This window comes from Carassius carassius, chromosome 31, assembly GCF_963082965.1.
Source record: "Carassius carassius chromosome 31, fCarCar2.1, whole genome shotgun sequence".
Classification (NCBI taxonomy): domain Eukaryota; kingdom Metazoa; phylum Chordata; class Actinopteri; order Cypriniformes; family Cyprinidae; genus Carassius; species Carassius carassius.
In genome coordinates this window covers 29,814,236-29,837,117 of record NC_081785.1, presented here as the reverse complement: position 1 = coordinate 29,837,117, position 22,882 = coordinate 29,814,236, and the positions used below count along the sequence as shown (strand labels likewise).

Below are 22,882 nucleotides of genomic sequence, written 5' to 3'. Positions count from 1 at the left end.
TAAAGGTTAATATTTTATTTTATTTTATTTATTTTATTTGCTTTTTTTTTATCTTACTTTCACCTTAAACATAAAAACATTTTGCTAGTCCATGTTTAATTTGTCTTATGTACTATAAATAAAGGCAACCTTTAAAAACTGTAATATTTATTGTGATGTCTATTTTTTATATGCATCATATTTTCTGTTATGTACTAATAAAAAAGAAAAACACACCTGAAAAATGAATAAAACCCAGAATAAGTTCTGTATGTTGCGCACATCTAACCAAAATAATATTTAAACAAAACTGTTTCTTTTATTTTTTTATTTTTTATTTTAATATTTTATTTTTCTGTGGAGTGTCATTTGCTTTTACACAAACTGAATGAAATTCAGACTTTCCATTATACCCATATAAAAATGCACTTTAATTAACCCTCTGGTGCTCTACCTTCACCTTTGATCAAAAAAAAAAATCTGTTTAGAATTTTTTAAAAGCACAGCTTCATCAGAAGGGTATGAAACTTAGTGACTTTTATGACATTTGGAATTTAAACACACACAAAAATTGAGGGCATGATTCGAGCAGACTAAGTGCTTGTAAAAAACCATAGGACCACAAGAAAATTAATAGGAAATCGACGAAAACACAAAAACATTTTTTTTTTGTACAATCTATAAATCTGACACAATGCAGAGAAAAGTACACAGCAATGACAGGGTGAAAAACTAAAACATCAAGAATGCAAAACCAACACATCCACACAAACACACACACACCTATGAACTGGTGCGACTGTGACACAAATAAGAGTTTGAAATAAGATCAAACCCAGAAAAATTAAGCTCTGATAAGACAATTATGTTAATTTATGTTACATTTATATATAATTTCAAATCTTTGTGTGACAAAATGCTTTCTCTGTGTTCAGGTTTGACTGTAATATTAATAATAAAAAAACTGACACTTCAAATCAACATAAAAAAAAACTAAACCTTTACAAAAAGTTGTCTTTGAGAATGTCCAAATATCTATCCAACCCCCAACAACTTAAACCCCTTAACAGTCACTCACATTTTTGAACATTGACTTTGTAGTGCACGATCCAAAATTTAATTTTTGAATTTTGAAATGAAAATATTTTGTAACATGATATTGATGTACCATTTACATGGTAATGCAATGTCTGATTTTAAAATGGGTTTTAAAGGATGAATTTTGAGATTTTAAGTTTTCAGTCGAAATATAATTTCTGATGACTTCTAAAATGTGATAGAAAAAAGGCAACAAAGAAGTCTTTTTTTTTTAAACAAAGGTCAAAACTCCAGTTATAATTTTTTTGATTTTTGAGGGTGCACTCTTGTCATAAATTAATCGATTACTTTTCCTACATAATTTTTAACAAAAAAAACATTGGTAAAATATATATTTGGGAGTCTTAGACCTTTCCAACGATATATAGTTTGTCAAGATTAGATTAGATATAATTGTAATATAGTGAAGTAAATGTAGGCATCACACAGAGGGGACGGGTGACAGTTAATTAATATAAAAATAAGTATTTATGTCTAAAAAACAAGAAGAGAGTTTACAGGCCTTTTATTTAGAGCTATATATGAATCCATGGAATAAACAATGGAATTGAAATTTTTTTTTTCTTATTTTATTCCCACCAGATGGAACTAATCTGGCTTCTATTTTCACATGAAATACTGCATTCGTTGAAAAGTAATATAAAAATCTAATTAAAAAAATTAGCATAAATTCATCATAATTACTGCATAAATATTAATTAGTGTCATGAAATCATGTCAAAATACGAAAGAAAAGAGGAAAAGTATTAAATTTACATTACATTTACATTTATTCATTTAGCAGACGCTTTTATCCAAAGCGACTTACAGATGAGGACAGTGGAAGCAATCAAAAACAACAAAAAGAGCATTGATATACAAGTGCTATAACAAGTCTCAGTTAGGTTAACACAGTACACATAGCATGGGATTTTAAATAATATAATAAATAAAAAGAAAACAGATAGAATAAAAAAATAAAAATAAAAAAGAATAGAGCAAGCTAGTTAGAGGTCTTTGCACATACATACACACATACATATACAATTGCATAATGATTGAAAAGAAAATAGAATATAAAAAGATTAGAAAGGTAGTTAGATTTTTTTTAAGAATAGAATTAGAATAGTGAGTGTTAAAGTTAGAGGGTCAAATAAAGATGGAAGAGATGTGTTTTAACCCGATTCTTGAAGATGGCTAAGGACTCAGCTGCTCGGATTGAGTTGGGGAGTTCATTCCACCAGGAGGAACATTTAACTTAAAAGTCCGTAAAAGTGACTGTGCTTCTTTGGGATGGCACAATCAAGCGATGTTCACTTGCAGAACGCAAGCTTATAGAGGGCACATAAGTCTGAAGTAACAAATTTAGGTAAATGGGTGCAGAGCCAGTGGTAGTTTTGTAGGCAAACATCAATGCCTTGAATTTTATGCGAGCAGCTATTGGAAGCCAGTGCAAATTGATAAACAGAGGTGTGACGTGTATTCTTTTTGGCTCATTAAAAATTAATCTTGCTGCCCCATTCTGAATTAATTGTAAAGGTTTGATAAAACTGGCTGGAAGACCTGCCAAGAGAGCATTGCAATAGTCCAGCCTGGACAGAACAAGAGCTTGAACAAGGAGTTGTGCAGCATGATCCGAAAGAAAGGGCTTGATCTTATTGATGTTGAATAAAGCAAATCTGCAGGATCAGACAGTTTTAGCAATGTGGTCTGAGAAAGTCAGCTGATCATCAATCATAACTCCAAGGCTTCTAGCTGTTTTTGAAGGAGTTATGATTGATGTGCCTAACTTGATAATTGTGATAAAACGATGGGTTTGCTGGAATCACAAGCAGTTCTCTCTTGGCAAGGTTGAGTTGAAGGTGATGGTCCATCATCCCGCAAGAAATGCTGAGATGCGAAGCTGAGATGCGAATAGCTACCGTCGGATCATCAGGATGGAATGAGAGGTAGAGTTGAGTATCATCAGCATAGCAGTGGTATGAAAAGCCATGTTTCTGAATGACAGAACCTAACGATGCCATGTAGACAGAGAAGAGAAGTGGTCCAAGAACTGAGCCCTGAGGCACCCCAGTAGATAGATGTTGAGACTTGGACACCTCACCTCTCCAAGATACTTTGAAGGACCTATCTGATAGGTAAGACTCAAACCATTGAAGTGTGGTTCCTGAGATGCCATTTGCCAGTAGGGTTGATAGGAGGATCTGGTGGTTAACCGTGTCAAAAGCAGCTGACAGATCAAGCAGGATAAGTACTGAAGATTTGGATTCTGCTCTTGCCAGTCTTAGACGTTCAACAACTGAGAGCAAGGCAGTCTCAGTTGAATGTCCACTTCTGAAGCCAGATTGGTTGCTGTCAAGGAGGTTGTTGTGTGTGAGAAATGTAGAGACTTGGTTGAACACAGCTCATTCAAGTGTTTTTGCAATAAAAGGAAGAACGGAAACTGGTCTGTAGTTCTCTAAAATAGATGGGTTGAGGTTGGGTTTCTTAAGTAGTGGAGTTATACGTGCCTGTCTAAATGATAAGGGCAAAACATCAGTGTGGAGGGATGTGTTGATGATGTGAGTGAGTGCAGGTACAACTGCAGGAGAAATGGCTTGAAGGAGATGAGATGGAATAGGATCAAGCGGGCAAGTTGTAGGGTGATTAGAAAGGATGAGTTTTGAGACTTCTGCCTCAGAGAGTGAAGAGAAGGATGTAAAGTGTAAGTTTGCTGGTGATATGAGCTTGACTGATTGTGGTGTTGAAAATTGTGCACTAATGTGTTTATTTTAATAATGAAAAATGTTGCAAAGTCGTCAGCTATTAGAGATGAAGCAGGAGGGGAGGAGGAGGACAAAGAAGTGAGGAAAATGTTTTAAAAAGCATGCGAGAGTTAGATGAATTGTTAATTTTGTTATGGTAGTATGTCATTTTAGCAGAGGAGACATTAGCAGAGAAAGAAGATAGGAGTGACTGATACACAATAAGGTCAGTAGTATTTTTGGACTTGCGCCACACCCTTTCAGAAGCTCTAAGCTTAGAACGGTGTTCGCGTAGAACATCAGATAACCAAGGGGCAGAAGGGGTGTTCCGGGCTGGCCTGGAAGATAAGGGGCAAACAGTGTCTAAACAAGATGTAAGAGTGGAGCAGAAAGTATCAGTAGCACTGTTCGCGTCCAAAGATGCAAACAGTTTAGGGGAAGGAAGTGAAGATGAAACCATTGCAGATAGCCGGGAGGGTGAAACTGTGCGTAGGTTACGTCGAAATATGACATGTGGAGGGGTAAGTGATGTGTCAGGGATCATGTTGAGGTTAAGAGTTATTACAGATTCGCAGATAACCTGCCTGATCTATCTTAACTGCTATTTGTACCCAAAAACACACATGAATTAGACGAAATTACTGACAACATGGGCACTATTTTCTCTAATACATTAGAAGCTGTTGCCCCCATCAAATTGAAAAAGGTTAGAGAAAAACGTACTGTGCCATGGTATAACAGTAACACTCACTCTCTCAAGAAAGTAACTCGTAGTCTTGAACGCAAATGGAGAAAAACTAACTTGGAAGTTTTTAGAATTGCATGGAAATACAGTATGTCCAGCTATAGACAGGCTCTAAAAACTGCTAGGGCAGAGCATATCCACAAACTCATTGAAAATAACCAAAACAATCCAAGGCTTTTATTTAGCACAGTGGCTAAATTAACAAATTACCAGACGCCACCTGATTCACATATTCCATCAACGTTTAATAGCAATGACTTTATGAATTTCTTCACTGATAAAATAGATAACATTAGAAATACAATAGCGAATGTAGATTCTACAGCGTCTAACACTTCAGTTTCATCCATCGCACCCAAAGATAAACTGCAGTTCTTTACAACTATAGGACATGAAGAGCTAAATAAACTTATCACTGTATCTAAACCAACAACATGTTTATTAGATCCTGTACCCACTAAATTACTGAAAGAGTTGTTACCTGTAGCAGAAGATCCGCTTCTCAATATTATTAACTCGTCGTTTGTCATGTTTCTGCCTTCATGTCCTGATTTTTCTCTAGTCTTGTGGCAGGATCATGACAGGCCCGTGTTTTGTGTACAAGCACATGGCCTTGTCTTTGGGTCACGTGCTTGTGTTGTCTCGTTTCCTTGCCCCGCCCCCCTTGTTACCCTAGTTTTGTCATCATTGATTTACCTGTTCCACCTGTTGTGTTCATTAGTAGCCTCCCTTTATAACCTCGTGTGTTTCTCGGTCCCTTTGTCGGTTCATTGTCAATCATTGTCTAATATTGTCAAATACTGTCTACATTGCGTGTCAACCTGTGTGAGATCTGTCTGTGAGTAAGTCTATTGAAAGTCTTGTCTAAGTAGTAGTGTGATCCTGTTTTTGTTATAGTGTAGTTTGTCAAGTGTTAGTCTAGTTTACCTCTCGTCAGTCTTGCCCTTGTTTTGCCCCCTCGTGGGTTTTGTTTTCCTGTTTTTGTATAATTAACTAAGTTGCTGTGACATCTGTCTGCATTTGAGTTCATCCCCGCACCCTACCCTGACAGTCGTTATCTTTAGGTCACGTCACAAAACCATTCAACCTGGTGGTTATTAAGCCTCTTATTAAGAAACCAAAACTAGATCCTAGTGACCTGGCAAATTATAGGCCTATATCAAATCTTCCATTTATGTCTAAAATTTTAGAAAAGTTGTGTCTGCTCAATTGAGCTCCTTCCTGCACAAAAAATATCTGTATGAAGAATTTCATACCATAGCACAGAAACTGCACTTGTTAAAATTACAAATGACCTGCTTCTTGCGTCAGATCAAGGCTGCATCTCATTTCTAGTTTTACTTGATCTTAGTGCTGCGTTCGACACCATAGATCATGACATACTCATAGATCGATTACAAAACTTTACAGGTATTCAAGGGCAAGCTCTATGATGGTTTAGATCCTACCGGTCCGATCGCTACCATTTTGTTTACTTAAATAGGGAGTCATCTCATTTATCATCAGTAAAATATGGCGTGCCACAAGGATCCGTCCTAGGTCCCCTTCTATTTTCAATATACATGTTGCCCCTTGGTAATATTATTAGAAAATAAGGAATGAGCTTCCACTGTTATGCTGATGATACTCAGCTATATATCTCAACAAGACCAGATGAAACTTCTAAAGTATCTAAGCTAACAGAGTGTGTTAAAAATGTAAAAGATTGGATGAACAATAATTTTCTCCTATTAAATTCAGGTAAGACAGAGATATTAATTATTGGACCAAAAGCAGTACACAGAATCTTGTAGATTACAATTTACAACTAGATGGATGTACTGTTACTTCCTCTACAGTCAAAACTCTGGGTGTTATATTAGTGTGACGAGTGGGGCGGGGCCGAGGGACGTGGGAGCGAGGCCGGTGGAGTGATTGGAGATGAGCTACAACTGTTCGACCCACAGGTCTCGAGGCCCACGGAGGAGATGGAAGGATGTAAAACTGGAGCGACGACAGTGAAGGACGAGAGAGGACCAGGCCTGGGCTTTATTTTAGGTTTTGGTTTTATTTTGGGCGCATCAGTCGTCCGTGAGGGGCTGGTGCGCTGTTTTGTGTTTATTTTGAATTATTAAAGTTTCATGTTGATTGTCCGCCGGTTCCCGCCTCCTTCTTCCCGATGATTAGGAAGTTTCATTCATTACAATTAGACAGCAACTTGTCTTTTGAAAATCATATTTCCCATGTTACAAAAACAGCATTCTTCCATCTTAGAAACATTGCCAAGCTACGAAACATGTTATCTGTTTCTGATGCAGAAAAGCTAGTTCATGCATTCATGGCCTCTAGACTGGACTATTGTAATGCACTTCTAGGTGGTTGTCCAGCATCTTCAATAAACAAGCTACAAGTAGTCCCAAATGCAGCAGCTAGAGTCCTTACCAGGTCAAGAAAATATGATCATATTACCCTAGTTTTACAGTCTCTGCACTGGCTACCTATTAAGTTCTGTATCAGTTACAAATTATAATTTCTTACCTATAAGGCCCTTAATGGTTTAGCTCCTGCATATCTAACTAACCTTCTACCACGCTACAATCCATCACGCACCCTAAGGTCACAAAACGCTGGACTTTTGGGACAACCCGAATTCCGGAAAAGTTGGGACGTTTTTTTAAATTTTAATAAAATGAAAACTAAGAGACTTTCAAATCACATGAGCCAATATTTTATTCACAATAGAACATAGATAACATAGCAAATTTTGAACTGAGAAAGTTTACAATTTTATGCACAAAATGAGCTCATTTCAATTTTGATTTCTGCTACAGGTCTCAAAATAGTTGGGACGGGGCATGTTTACCATGGTGTAGCATCTCCTTTTCTTTTCAAAACAGTTTGAAGACGTCTGGGCATTGAGGCTATGAGTTGCTTGAGTTTTGCTGTTGGAATTTGGTCCCATTCTTGCCTTATCGTTCTACGACGAAGCCATGCTGTTGTTATAGCTGCAGTATGTGGTTTTGCATTGTCCTGCTGAAATAAACAAGGCCTTCCCTGAAATAGACGTTGTTTGGAGGGAAGCATGTTGCTCTAAAACCTTTATATACCTTTCAGCATTCACAGAGCCTTCCAAAACATGCAAGCTGCCCATACCGTATGCACTTATGCACCCCCATACCATCAGAGATGCTGGCTTTTGAACTGAACGCTGATAACATGCTGGAAGGTCTCCCTCCTCTTTAGCCCAGAGGACACGGCGTCCGTGATTTCCAACAAGAATGTCAAATTTGGACTCGTCTGACCATAAAACACTATTCCACTTTGAAATAGTCCATTTTAAATGAGCCTTGGCCCACAGGACACGGCGGCGCTTCTGGACCATGTTCACATATGGCTTCCTTTTTGCATGATAGAGCTTTAGTTGGCATCTGCTGATGGCACGGCGGATTGTGTTTACCGACAGTGGTTTCTGAAAGTATTCCTGGGCCCATTTAGTAATGTCATTGACACAATCATGCCGATGAGTGATGCAGTGTCGTCTGAGAGCCCGAAGACCACGGGCATCCAATAAAGGTCTCCGGCCTTGTCCCTTACGCACAGAGATTTCTCCAGTTTCTCTGAATCTTTTGATGATGTTATGCACTGTAGATGATGAGATTTGCAAAGCCTTTGCAATTTGACGTTGAGGAACATTGTTTTTAAAGTTTTCCACAATTTTTTTTACGCAGTCTTTCACAGATTGGAGAGCCTCTGCCCATCTTTACTTCTGAGAGACTCTGCTTCTCTAAGACAAAGCTTTTATAGCTAATCATGTTACAGACCTGATATCAATTAACTTAATTAATCACTAGATGTTCTCCCAGCTGAATCTTTTCAAAACTGCTTGCTTTTTTAGCCATTTGTTGCCCCCGTGCCAACTTTTTTGAGACCTGTAGCAGGCATTACATTTTAAATGAGCTAATTAAGTGGATAAAAGTGTAAAATTTCTCCGTTTAAACATTTGCTACGTTATCTATGTTCTATTGTGAATAAAATATTGGCTCATGTGATTTGAAATTCCTTTAGTTTTCATTTTATTAAAGTTTAAAAAACGTCCCAACTTTTCCGGAATTCGGGTTGTAGTTCCTAGGATTGCAAAGTCCACTAAAGGAGGTAGAGCTTTTTCATATTTATCTCCAAAACTCTGGAATAGCCTTCCTGATAATGTTAGGGGTTCAGACACACTCTCTCTGTTTAAATCTAGATTAAAAGCACATCTCTTTCGCCAAGCATTCGAATAATGTATCTCTTAAATAGTGACTGCAGTTGTATCTGATCAAATGCACATCCTTATTCTTTAGCTTGGGTTAAACTAATTAATTTTACTCTGTTGGATCAGCAGCTATGCTAATGATGTCTCTATTTGTTTCTCTGTTTCTGCTGGGATCTTCATCCCGTGGTAACTAGGATTTACACAAGCTCCAGTCTGGATCCAGAACACCTGAGAAGAGATGATGCTGACCCTCAGAGGACCCCAGATGATGCTGACCCTGAATCAACAACAGAACTAACAATTATTGCTACATGTGTGACTGCATCATATAATAATTGCTGTTAATAATGTTCATTGTCTTGCTGACTGTCTTGTATTAATTTTTCTAAAAATCCTGTCATACGCGCACAAACTGACAGTCACCACTTATAAGCTACTACTAAATATTGTAGAAACAAAATTTTCTGTAAAGTTGCTTTGTAATGATTTGTATAAATGAAAAATAATCTTACTGAACAAAAATGCATTACAATGAGTTAAAATTCAGGAGTCACTTTTGACCGTGAGGACCACAAATGAGGAGCACCAGAGTCATTTCCCTTCATTGATTGTTGTGAACTCAGAGCGTCCCTCATGCGTCTGATGGGTGCGTCCTGACCTGAGTGACTGGAAGTGTTCAATCAGGTTTAAAATAGAGCACTTCATGCCATCATCAATCTGTCAGTGTGTTCTTGGCTCCTGTCCTTCCTTTTCTCTGATTGTTCTTTGTCCGGCTATTGTACATCTCTGAGAGAGGAGCCACCGGCCAGCAGTACTCTCAACCACTGATCTCAGACCAGTAGAAGAACACATGTGTTTCCTCAAGGGCCTGAGCAACTCAATACTAAAAGTTCAGTCTGAACAGAGTTCAGAAAAATAAACATTAAAATAAACAATAAACTGAGCTGAAGAAGAAAGCTTGATTAGAGCAACTCACTGTTTATTGATAACAAGGGAATATATTTCTGATTATATACTGTACATAACATTCTGTTTCGAATCTCTGGTTTTTATACATTATTTTCCATCCAAAGAATTTGGTCAAATCTGCTTTACATTTATTCATTCAGGGGCATTTTTATCTAAAGGGACTTAAAAAGAGTGAATTATATTCATACTACACAATTACAAGTTCAAAGTATAAATAGCAGGAGAACACACATTTAACTTTAACCCTTCTGCATTTATTTAAAAAAGTTACACAGAAGGTCCTTAGATGACAAATATGTAATTGTCAAAAAAGTCTATATTAATATTTTTTTCTTTTCATTTTCACTGACATTTGTTTAAAGCAACACCAGTCCTGATTATAACTAGCAACAATTAATTTGTTTTGAGGATTCTATCCCTTCAAATGTTTACATATTGTCACTGTATATATATATATATATATATTATATATATATATATATATATATATATATATATATATATATATATATATATATATATATATACTTTTTATATTATTTTCAGTCTTGGAGAAGTCAATGATTAGAAATTACATTAAGTTTGATGCATTATTATGTTTTGTGCAGTGTCAGATTTGAAAAATATTTTTTTTGTCCTGATGAGGTCCTGAATTTTTTATATTAAAATTCCAATAAAAATGCACATTTATAGCAACAATGTATTCTGTTTTCATTAAAACACCCAAATTATGCCAAAAAAGTTTCAGTTTTTGTTTGTTTTAACGTCTTCCCTGATTAAGCACATGATGAAGTTGACTCAGAATCGTTTGGATGAGTCCTGAATCATTTCTATTAAAACTAAGAGCTGTTAAACCAGTTTCCCCAAACCGCTCACAGACAAGTCACCTTCATCAACCGCTTTCAGTCGGCTATGAGAGAATGATCACGTCATTAATATCTCAATTATCACGAGCTTCTTCACACAGGGGATTTAATAAGACTATATTTAATGTACTTTATTAACAAATTATTCATCTTTGTGCAGAGAGCATAGATGCATATGAGCAAGAAAGGAAATGTTCTTTAAAGCAGAGTTTTTCGTAGGAGGTGAATTGAGCTTCACTGCTGTATTATTGAGTTAATGGCACAGATAATTGACAGACACTCATAAGCGCTTAATAACAGTATCCAGTGCTTTCCCACAGAATCATGGGACTGAACTGTTCAACGCATGTATAAATACTTAAGAGCTGTTTCTACTTGATTTACATCATAAAACTGGTTTTGTTAGTATAAATTCATGTGTTGAGGTTGATTCAGCAAAATAAAGAATATTTTTGACTTGAACCCAGTTCATTCAGATGTTACCATTTTAGGTTATTGTATCTAATCATTCATCCATTAATTTATTTATTATTGAAATAAAAAAGTCAAAAATATTTTATATTGCTGAATTAACCTAAGCACTTTATATTATGCCAACAAAACTAGTTTTCATGGTTATTCTGATTATTCATTTAACACATGTTGAACTGTAGTGGGACACTTTAGTATAAATTAAAAAAGACAACATACAAAAACATCAAAGCATTTTGAATATTAATTCAATTAAATTAAATGGCCAATTAAATTAATTAAAATAGTTTACATTCTTTAAAAAGCTTTACAGAAACTTTTGTATCAGTGTGTTTTTAACAAAAATAGAATGATGTTGCATTTTAGTCTGGAGAACGGCATTTATTTAATTGTTTATTTATTTATGTATTTATTTATTTATTTGGTTACACTTTATTTTAAGGTGGCATTGTTACAGTGTAATTACACAAATGTGACCCTGGAGCACAACACCATTCATAAGGGTAATTTTTTCTAAATTGAGGTTTATGCATCATCTGAAGCTGAATAAATCATCTCTCCATTGATGTGTGGTTTGTTAGGAGGACAATATTTGTCTGAGATACAACTATCTGAAAATCTGAAATCTGAGGGGGGGGGGGGGGGTCTAAATATTGAGAAAATCATCTTTAAAGTTGTCCAAGTGAAGTTCTTAGGAATGCATATTACTAATCAAAAATGAAGTTTTGATATATTTACAGTAGGAAATTTACAAAATATCTTCATGGAACATGATCTTTACTTAATATCCTAATGGTTTTTTACTTAATATCCTAATGATTCATAAAAGAGAAATGTATAATTGTGACCCATACAATGTATTGTTGTCTATTGCTACAAATATATCTTTGCTACTGATGACTGCTTCTGTGCCCTTGTTACATATGTTATATATACAGTACTTACAATAAAAACAATAAAAAAATTATAATTAGATGCAATAACCCTAAGCCAAACGCTAATGTTATAGTAAGTACATGTTGTTAAATTTAGGTATCATCACACTGTAACAAGGAAACAGTAAATTAAAGTGTAACTGGATTGGGTTTAGGGTAAGTTGCTGGTAATTATTCACAATTTACACATAACGTGCAACTGCATGACTTTAAATATAAACCGACTGTATCAATAAAAAAAATACATGGTTCAACAATCAACACAAAAAAACCCAGGTTTATATGAGCACTCAGACGCAAATGAACAAACAAAACACAACTGGAATCAGTGACACAAATACACAGGAAACAGGAACTCAGCAGACTTCAAAATAAAAGACATGAGTCAGAACACAGAAAACAGCCAAAAACTATAACATACATACTGATAAAAAAATGGTGTAGGATTTACAGCAAATAAACAGCAAGTAACACTGAATTTAACATGACATGAAATAGTCTTTTTTTTTTTTTTTTTGTAAAAGGTACTCCAGTGATTGACTGAATAAAGTAACTGTTTTATTGACATCAAAAATCTAATTTAATGCCACTGAATCAACCTTAATACTTTAATCTTTATACCAACCAAACTAGTTCACCAGGAAAAAAATAGCACTTTAAGGTAACAAATGTACAGATATACATGTCGTTTGGCCAATTTATCTGAAGATAAGATATTTCGAATGCTATTATTAGGGTTCTTTATTTGGAGCTGCTCAGCCATTCTGTGCAGAAGAAAGTAAATTATGACAGTGTTGATTTCTGGCCATGAACTTTTCGGTCTGTCTGTCTATTCCTGCTCAGAAACAAACGTGCAGATGCGAGACATCTGCATCACGTCTGAAGATATCCCTGCTCTCGTTGAGTTTTAATAATAATAAACAGTGTGTGGAGGCTGCATCCGTCCATCCGCAGCGATCTTTACTGGCACGCGTCCATGAACCGTCCGTGACCCGGGGTGAGCCAGAGGCTAATGGCAGAGACGGGACGGGTGTGGAGTTATGTACAGTATTCGTGTGAGTGAGAGGAGCGCATCGACTCACTGGCTGGCTCTTAAAGCATTAGACAGATGTCTGCAAACAGATGAATCAGGTGAGAACTAAGTTGGACAGGATCATTGGACAGTCAGCGCACACGTGGCCTTGTGGACCCCCTCCTCCTTCTTTCATTTTCATTAGTTCTCCAGCACTGCCTGAAAGCCCAGTTGGTCTGTGCGGAGGTGACAGCTGCGTAAATCACGCCGGTTTAGTGGAGCACCCTGCTTTTTATACACTTTAATCACAGAACTCCTAGGGCAGGGAAGATTGGACCAGTGAATGAAATCCACTAATAAACCGAGCGGGCTGAGGATCCTCCGACAGGCCTCTCAGGGCAGAAATGCATCACCTTCTTCTTGACATACTGCTGGGACAGAGCGCTGCTGTTTTCTCTCCAGACAATCAATCGCTGCGGAGCAACAGGTCTGGGTCGTAAACTCTAGGTCACTATACGGTTTCTCATTTGAAGCGTAGCTGTTAACGCGTCGACCAGAATTCACAGCGAGGCCTTGGGTTGTGTGTTTTTATGGTTTGTCACAGGTTGAGGTCTGCTTGAAATGACACACAGTATTTTTAAACGGTCACCACTTTAATCAAGTACAGAGAACTGTCTGAGAGTATTACATGGGTCTTTCTCAGGAAACACTGCCGTTAATGACAGCCAGTTGCAGGGATTCCTCTTTTAATGTTTTCCCATGCCAGATTACTTTTCAATTGTTTAAAAATATATTTCCCCATCTGATGTATCCAGAGTACCAGGGACACAAAGTAACAATTATATATATTGCTCTGATGACCCTGGATCTGCGCTTGGGTTACATCTGAACTGAAGAAGAGAAGCATGTGTGGGTTTTCATGCAAAGGACACGTTACAGAGGAGACAGGCGCAGCGAAAACACAGCGGAAAATTGCAATTGTCAAATGTTCTGTGATTTTAGACAAGACGATGGGAAAGTGGAAATAACTGTCTTTTCAACACACACATCTGGGCCGTGTTAGAGCTTCAAGGCCAGAGCTTTGGATTCAAAAACATTAAAAGTTCAAATAAACAATCACATCCAGTACTAGTGGTATTATGTGCTTTTAAGAGAGTGTTGTCTGCTTTTTCTTTGTCTAGCACATCTTTTCAAAGGGTGCTGGTTCAGATAATAAGTCTGATTGGGGGAAATAATGTTTCCCATGTGGCGGCTGCTTTCTGAAGCAGTTCACGTGTGCTGGAGCTCGTTTCTGAGAAAGACCCGGATGTGTGCGAGAAGTCAGTCATCATGCTCTGCTCTGGGATCGCTCGTCTCTTCACTGCCGTTGTGTTCTCTCCTCATGATTTTAACAGATTCGTCTTGTCTCCTGTGGAGGGAATTTATCGAGTGGTTGACCCAAGACTCATGTGGAGAAGAGGACACACGCTGCTTTTATTAAGTTACATTTTAAAAAGTTATTGATTTTCAATACTTTGCATTTAAAAAAATAAAAATACATCTAAATGTCTTTTCAGTAGTCTTTATAACAGATAATACCATTTAAATATTGTGATGTATCTAATTAAGTGAGAACAAGCAGTTGCAAATGTTGTACAAAACACACATTCTCATCGGTGCATCAATAAAATGTGCAACACTTTAGGTTTTACTACCAAATTATTTGCAGTACTTGTTTATTATTAATATTTAACTTGCACTCGCAAAATCTCGGCTAAAAGTCTCACTATTTATTTCCAGACCATGATGCATGATGGGATACACTTAGCCTCAATCACCGCTCCGGAGCAGTATTCAAGATGCATGCTAAGTGTGCGTTTTGGTTGATTGAACGATACATTGAACGATACATTGAACGATACATTGAACGATACATTGAACGATACATTGACTCACATATTAACGGTTGTAACCTCAACTAATGCACAGACTGTCTAACAACAGTCTTGACTAGTTAAACTACAGTCACACTACACTGCAAAAGTACAGTAGTGTTCTGAAATCTAGTATTTATAAACAAAATCAGTTTGGTTCAGTCAATCAGACCTTTTTCACTGAAATCCTTCTATATATCCAGTTTAATCTCATTTCAGATTTCTTAAGAAGATTAAATCATGTGCAAATACCCGAGATCACTGGGATATGAGGGAAGGCTTGATTGCAGCTGGGACGGAGCCGCACTAGTAGTCACGGGCCCCGGCAGACGCATGTGCGGCCCCGAATGCAGAACAGGTGCCTGTGATTAAAGCGTTCGATTACATCATCGCAGTCCATCCAGACATACACAAACACGCTCACAACACACAAGCTGACTTGGGATCCAAGAAAAGCAAAGTGTGCACATGAGAGCGCCGGGGCTTGTGTGTTTGCGGAGTGTCGTACTTGATCACAGGAGAAACCTCTAACAGGCACCGCCGCAGCTTTGAAGCTGGAGAAGGACCGCCTCTGTGGCTGCCTCTGATGTCAGATCCAATATTCTGATTGCCAGATATTTCCTGGATTAAGATTGTGTCTGTCGGGCAAGAAAGCAACCGTCCTCGGATTGTATGTCAGAGAGCAGACGTCCTAATTACAGCATCCCACTTCACTTAGCGGCCTTGAAATGGATGGAGCTTTCGTACCCAGCGGCTGGATAAAAAAATGAGTATTACGGTATTACACAAACACAGGGTCACCGCAGGAAAGCGATGCCAGTTGTTTCTGGATGGTATGCGGTCAAGGCTGATTTTAAAAAGGTTAAATGTGGCACATTGCATAACACTGATCTGCAACATTTAATGGGTTGGTTCACCTGAACATGGAACATTTTGGCATCATTTACTCATCTAATTAAGATTTATAAAAGCAAAATCTGATGTGAAGTTGTGCTAATACGCCAAATGATTCAGGGGACCTGTTACCACAGCTTAGATGCATGGCTGCACGTTAAAAATTCTAATTTAATCATTTAATTAAGCCTTTCAAGTTGCAAATATTATTTTGTTGAGTTATTTTGGTAAAGCTACAGGTTCCAGATGTTCGGTTAGCAGAGAAAGATTAGGAAAAATCCTAAATATTGAAAGAAATCAAAAGAGCATGCTGTCCACAGTCTGTGCAGAAGAGGAAAGGCCTGTGATTACTGTACATGGGGGAGATCTGTCACATGAATGAGATTGTCTGGCACTTCAGTGTGATTCCTGCAAAACCAAAGATATCAAATCAGAAAATATCTGGAGAAGAACTTACAAGACCTTATACACAAACCATTTTTGCATGTAATGTTCTTGAGACAGATGCAGTACATACTGCTGTACGTACATCAGTTGCATCTGCAACTACATATACAGTATACAGTATACAGATATAGTATTCACCCAGAATTAAAAGCTCTGTCATAATTTATTTCCTTTTATGTCATTTTTCCTATGATTTTATTTCTTCTGCACGGCACAAAATGATAAATATATGTTGTGAACAGTGACGCTCAAGGAAATATATTTTTATAAATTGTTAATATATTTAGTTTCAACCTTCATCTATCAAAATCCATTTCGGGGCAGGAATAGTTGAAGGTTAAATGTAAATATAGATGGAATCTCCTACTGGACATCAAAACTGGATTTATAATGATTCGATATGTTCTTTATATTTGAACACTGTAAAGTTCCTTGCTGATTTTTATTCAAATGTGACATATATGAATGTACTTTCACGGACTGAAATGTATGGATGGCACAATATATTTTGAAATGTTTTTAAAATTTATCTTTTTCTTTTTCATATGTTTAGATAAACTTTTTCAATATACAGTATTAATGTTTTCAAAAACATTGAAAAATGTCCAAAAATATGTTGGTAGAAAATATATTTACATACATATATTTCGAACTAATTTAGCAAATGCATTTTTTTGTATATTTTATTTCATTTTATTTTATTTTTGCCGTAAAGGGCTTGGAGTGTGTATGTGTGAGTTGATCAGTGATTTGTTTTTGCATATTTTACAGGAGTTTTGTACAGCACTCACTTAGATGTGTTGACAGACTTGAATTAGGTAACAGGTAACATTGCAGATTATTGTTTATGGAAATAACATTTAGACAGGTGAGTGATTTAAATCATAACAGCAGAAGATCTTTTCCAGCCAAGACTCGAAGTGATTACAGTGTATTGTAAGTATGTAGTGCCCTGCCTAGCAAGATCCTGAGAGAAAGCGTGGAGAACACGGCCTGCCAAACGCTCAGTCTTTACTGCTCCACGAGGATCTGTGAAGCAGAAGATGTATGGCATCTGAACAGACAGATGTGCTGCGTGTTTGCAGCCGCACGCAGAATTATGAGCTGAACTGATTCCTTCTGAAAGTCAGAATCTGGATTTTGTGGTACTTTTGAGGCTGGGCAGACATCTGCCTTAAGTGCGGCTACAAATGCGCTCTCGTTGCAGAGGAAATACTTGTCAGATGATGTAAATAGACTTGCAGTTATGACTCAATCATACTGTACTTCTGCAGGAAACTGAAGTTATTCCTGGGAGAGTTATTCCCGTCAGGAGCTTCAGTGAGGAATGTGCTGCCATCAGGACGCTGGTCTTTTCCTCACAGAAGAGCCTAAAACAGACCGTTATTCACAGCAGATGCGCTTTTGGATATCTGTCATAGAAGATGTTAAGAAGTGAAATGAAAAAGGCAAATAATAACTTTCAGGTCAGCATGTGTGATGGTGAAAATATTTCTATAAAACTGCGAAAATTGCTCAGTTTGTGTAATTTAAGGAGCAATTTGTCCCTGCACAAGATGAGCTTGTCAGCGCGAACAGAAGCTGTTTTGTTGTCCTCTTAAAAGAAGATGAATAGATGTGGAGCTAAACCTTGACTGCCGCGACTCTCTGGACGTCTGTGTCATCATTTCACAGCTTCTTATTAAGAGCAAAGTTTCTGTGTCCTTGTGCGACCAAGATGAGTTTGTGTGTGTGTAAATCAGCTTTGAGATGCCCAGTCTTTATAGAAAAGACCAAAGACGTCATTCAGTGTCGGCGCTTCTACACTGTCATTTTAATATCACTGACATGTAGATTTTATTAAAGAAATGTCCATTCAAGATCAGGATTAGTTTGTTTCTTCATCAGGTTTGTAGAAATGTAGCACTGCATCAGACACTGATGCAATGCTGCATTTCCAAAAACACTTATATTACTATTACTATATAAAAATACTATTTCAATCTTTCTACTTCAAAAATATCACATTTAATTCAATGCGTTGCTGTTTATTTGTGTAATTGACTAGATTAAATAATTACTGGGTGAAAATGGTTTCTAAGCTGTTTTTAAGTGAATGAATGAAGCCCTTCGTTTAATACACAGCAGCAGTATGCTTGACTTCAGTTTTCTGCATTCATATAACAGTATATGCTGCACTATAGACGATATTTAAGCAGAATAACCCAGGGATGTTTTTGTTTAGCGGTCAGTCAGAGCATTTCGTGCTGGCGCGTCATCGGGCAGCCTCACGTGGGGTCCTTCAGACACCCGGAAGCGCGCCGGTGTTTACAGTCGAGTGTGAGGAACACGTGTGTGATGATCTCTGTGTGTAAGCAGCTGTGAGATACACATCATGAGAGTCGTTGCGCTGATCAGGTAACGTGAACAATAACGACTGCTGCATGTGCTGATGCTCGAGACGGTCATTGACTGTGTGTGTGTGTGTGTGTGTGTGTGTGTTTCAGCGGCGGGAAGGACAGCTGTTATAACATGCTGCAGTGTGTGTCTGCTGGTCACTCTATCGTGGCTCTCGCGAACCTCATGCCTCACACACACGGTGAGATCAACGCACTCCCTGTTACTCGTGTGGCATGAGATAACTTCATCAACAAAACCATTTGAACGACATTTTCAATTACAACTTCATCAGAAAATGCATTAGAATATAAGAAGTATGCTATAAATGTTATAAATTACAGAACGTTTTGGTGAAAAGACATCACTTACAGTTCCTAAACACCAATACATTTATACATACATACACACACACACATCTATCTATGTATCTGTTAGTGTGAATGTATAATATAACCTTTCAAATCATCATATTATTCTGATTTCTGAAGATCATGTGACACTGAAGACTGGAGGAATGATGCTGAAAATACAGCGGAGCATCACAGAAATAAATTACACTTTAATACAGATTCACACAGAAAACAGCTGTTTGAAATTATAATAATATTTCACAATATTACTGATTTTTCTGTGTTTTGATTAAGCGAGTGCAGCTTTGATGATCAGAAGTATGGAAGCGTGTTTCTGCCACAGGATTAAAAAAGAAAGAAAGACATTTCTGACTTTTTTTGTTGCTGTGGAATAAAAATGGAAAAATTGCTGATGACACGTTATATGTACTTACTATTAGAATATCAATAAATTATGTGTAATTACATGCAAGTAACCTTAATCCTAACCATATCGTAAGTATGTGTAGTTAATTAATAACACTCAGTATTTAAATGTATAATCGCACTCTAAAAACAAAGTGTAAAGTGTAAATAATAATTGTTTTTTTCTCAGTTTTGTTAGTTGACTTTTCTTCCTCAGAAATGAGCTGTATAGATATATCCTGAGACATGTCTTTAAGATGAATGTGCCTGTGTTGTGTGTCAGCTCCGGATGAGCTGGACAGCTACATGTATCAGACGGTGGGTCATCAGGCCGTGGATCTGTACGCCGAGGCCATGGGTGTTCCCCTGTACAGGCGCACTATCGAGGGCTCCAGTCTGCACACGGAGAGAGAATACAGCCAGACCGAAGGAGACGAGGTGGAGGATCTCTACCAGCTGCTCAAGCTTGTGAAGGTACAGCGGTGTCTGTGAAAACAGGCATCAGTAGTGCTGATCACGCCTCGAGAGACGAGAACCAGACAACAGAAAGAGTGCATTGTGTTGTGATCCATTAAAGGCATAGTTCACCCCAAAATGAAAATGTACGCTTAGCTTACTCCCCATCCGAGAGAGGTGACTTCTTTTAATCAGTAGAGAAGGTTTTTAGCTGAATCCGTGCTCCTCGGTGATTCATAAAATGCAAGTCAGCGGCTGCTCATTTTTTAAAGTAAGAAAGAAAGCAGAGCAAGGAACACGACTCATGACGATATATTGAGGTCTTATGAAGCGAAACGATAGGTCTGTGCAAGAAACTGAACCTTATTTACAGCTTCATTACTTATAATCCAGAGCTTTATGCTAATGGGGAAATATGATTCTTTTCCATGAACTGGTTCTTTTGGACAGATCGATTCAATGAACTGCTTCACTTCACAATTTTAAGTAATCACGCAATGACATCACACCTTCACAATTATATTAATAAAGCACCCAATAAAATGATGTGAAGCATGAATGTTTTACATGTCTATAGCATTTAAAGTGAATAAACTAGTCTTAATCAACTCACCTTTTAACATAAACCTTGAGAAACCATAAACTTGTTCACTTGTCCCTTGATTCAAGCTCTCGCTTCACACATGCACACATCAGAGGTTCAGTGCTGTGCTTGCATTTTAATGCCTTGTATTTTCAGGGTTTGTATTTTTAGGGTCTAAAATGTACCATAGTTGTTTATTTAAGCTGTGAATATTTCAATTAAAAACATTTTAAACGCATTTCCATTATTAAAATGTATATTAATTAATACTCACCTTCCAGAGTTTACTTCTGAAATATTCAAATCGGTTTAAAGTTACGATGTATAATATTCGACAAGCAAGTTTCAAACCATTTTATTTCACTTTATAAATTTCATCTCAGATATTGAGTGTTCATTTCTTAGTGTTATATCACGTCTGGTGTAATACTGGGGTTTCTCTCTGATGTCACACAGGATTCCCCAAACAATGCTTAATGAACTAATACAGACACACAAACAAGAGCTCAGGTCTCAGATCACACCTTATTAATGATGCAAACTAGAAACTTTTTTTTGTTTCAAAGGCATTTGTAATTATTTCTCTTCCATATAGGACCCTGTTAAATACATTTTATTTGTTCACAAATTATTATAATTATGTTTAGGATTTCCCCCATTTTTCTGAATTCCTTTAATCGTGGAATTTAATTCAAACAATCAAAACGCATTTCGAACTCATTAAAATCATGAAAACTTGTCAAATTTGAAAAAAAAAAAAAAAAGATTTTAAGGGCCTTGTGAAAGTTTATTATTATTTTTTTTTATTCAATCTCAACCCCCATTTCTTTTTCTATATTTTGTTATTTTCCATGTTTAATTTGTATTCAAGTATTCAAAAGTACATCTAATTAATTGGAGTCATAACAACATTTTCGCTCTATATTAAACATTACACTAAAAGTTGAACAAAAATAAGTATGTTAGGCTCTATTAAATCTGTTTTATTTCTCCCCAAATTCTGTTTTATTTTACATTTTAAAATAAAATGTTCAATAATAAAAAAAAAATTCTAATCAATTAAATTCAGAAAATTTTAACACCTTAAAGTTTTTAAAGAAATTCTGTATTTCCTGTTGTAATTATTCTGCAGTTATGATTTAATACACCGCTATTATCAGAAACGGTGATAATCAAACAAAAGCATAAAACATTAATCTTTTAAAAAGTCATCCAAAAAAAATGAATAGTTCCTTTTTTGGCAAACGAAGTTCTGCATAACAAAAGCTTACTGTTAAAATGAAAACATGGAAGAAGAATTGAGCTACAGTCCTTAAAATCATTTTATTATTATAGCTTTGAGCAGTGCATTCTACGGTGTGATAATATATTTCTGTCACAGTTTCTTCAAGTTAAACCAAACTTTTATTTTGTCAAGTCATTTAAATGATCTATAGACATTTTGTAATTGTAATATTATTGTTAACATTTCAGTTTTACATCACATGCATCAAACCGTTTATCAATACAATAAATTCTAATGTAAAATATTGTTAATGCGATTGATTTTTTTAAATAATTGTCTTTTATTATGGACGCTATTGGACATCGATGCATCTGATAAAACCTTATGCTTCTCACATCTGACCGTTTTCTGAACATCACCGCACACGTTTCCAGCATCAGATCACAGAGAATGATTAAAAAACGAGAAAAATCCTCATTTTGATGATGAAAGAACGAACAAACAGAAAGTTCTTTGTCTGGCCAAATGATTTCAGGATATCAGAAAGTTATCTTTTCTTGTGTTTCGCCTCGGAGTGCGGTTTGATGATGGTGTCAGGAATGGTGCGATAATGAGCTGTTAAACCAGAAGTGTGTTCTGGTGGAGAAGTGTGATGTTTTTAAAGATTCATCCAGCACTTTGACTTAATTAGATGTTATCGTTTGAGCAAATGACACTCGAACATAAAGGAGCGGCTCTGCTGTAGGTGTGTGTGTGTGTGTGTGTGTGTGTGATGGTGCAATAGTGCCATCTATAGCTGTACCTGCATGCAGCACATGAGACGCTTCTCCTCTTCATAAGGTTCTTCACAATCAGGGGAATGTTGTTTTCTTCAGCATTATTGTCAATAGAAAGCCTGTGCATGTGTGCTGAGGACGTGCTGTAATTGTCTCAGGTTATATATATATATCTATAATACTGAACAATGGTAGACATTTAGGGCAGAGTCACGAAGATAAAAATCATTGTCATTATTTTATCGTTGTTATTAAAAAAAGAACACATTACAAACACACATAATATATAATTAAAACAGACAGTGCTTTATAATCCAGGTACAGTATGTGTATTCAGCCGTAGCGGTTAACAAATGGAAAGAACAAATATAAAAATAAAGCACTCTGCATTGATTCTTATTAAAGAAACCGTATTAAAGAGCTTC

The 22,882-nt window shown here is 36.6% G+C and overlaps 1 protein-coding gene across 3 annotated transcripts in view; it reads left to right on the top strand.

The window, feature by feature from the left end:
* The window catches only part of dph6 (diphthamine biosynthesis 6), a 137,826-nt gene that overhangs the window by 45,382 nt on the left and 69,562 nt on the right, over positions 1 to 22,882 (top strand). Inside the window, exons 2-4 of one of the 3 annotated variants that reach the window (XM_059519487.1) lie at positions 18,653 to 18,680; positions 18,770 to 18,861; positions 19,701 to 19,891. In XM_059519487.1, coding sequence (XP_059375470.1) covers positions 18,658 to 18,680; positions 18,770 to 18,861; positions 19,701 to 19,891 — 306 coding nt within the window. In that variant the 5' untranslated portion in view covers positions 18,653 to 18,657. Of the gene's footprint in view, positions 1 to 18,511; positions 18,681 to 18,769; positions 18,862 to 19,700; positions 19,892 to 22,882 lie in introns of those variants that run through there. The other 2 variants (XM_059519489.1, XM_059519490.1) reach the window with 2 other exon arrangements.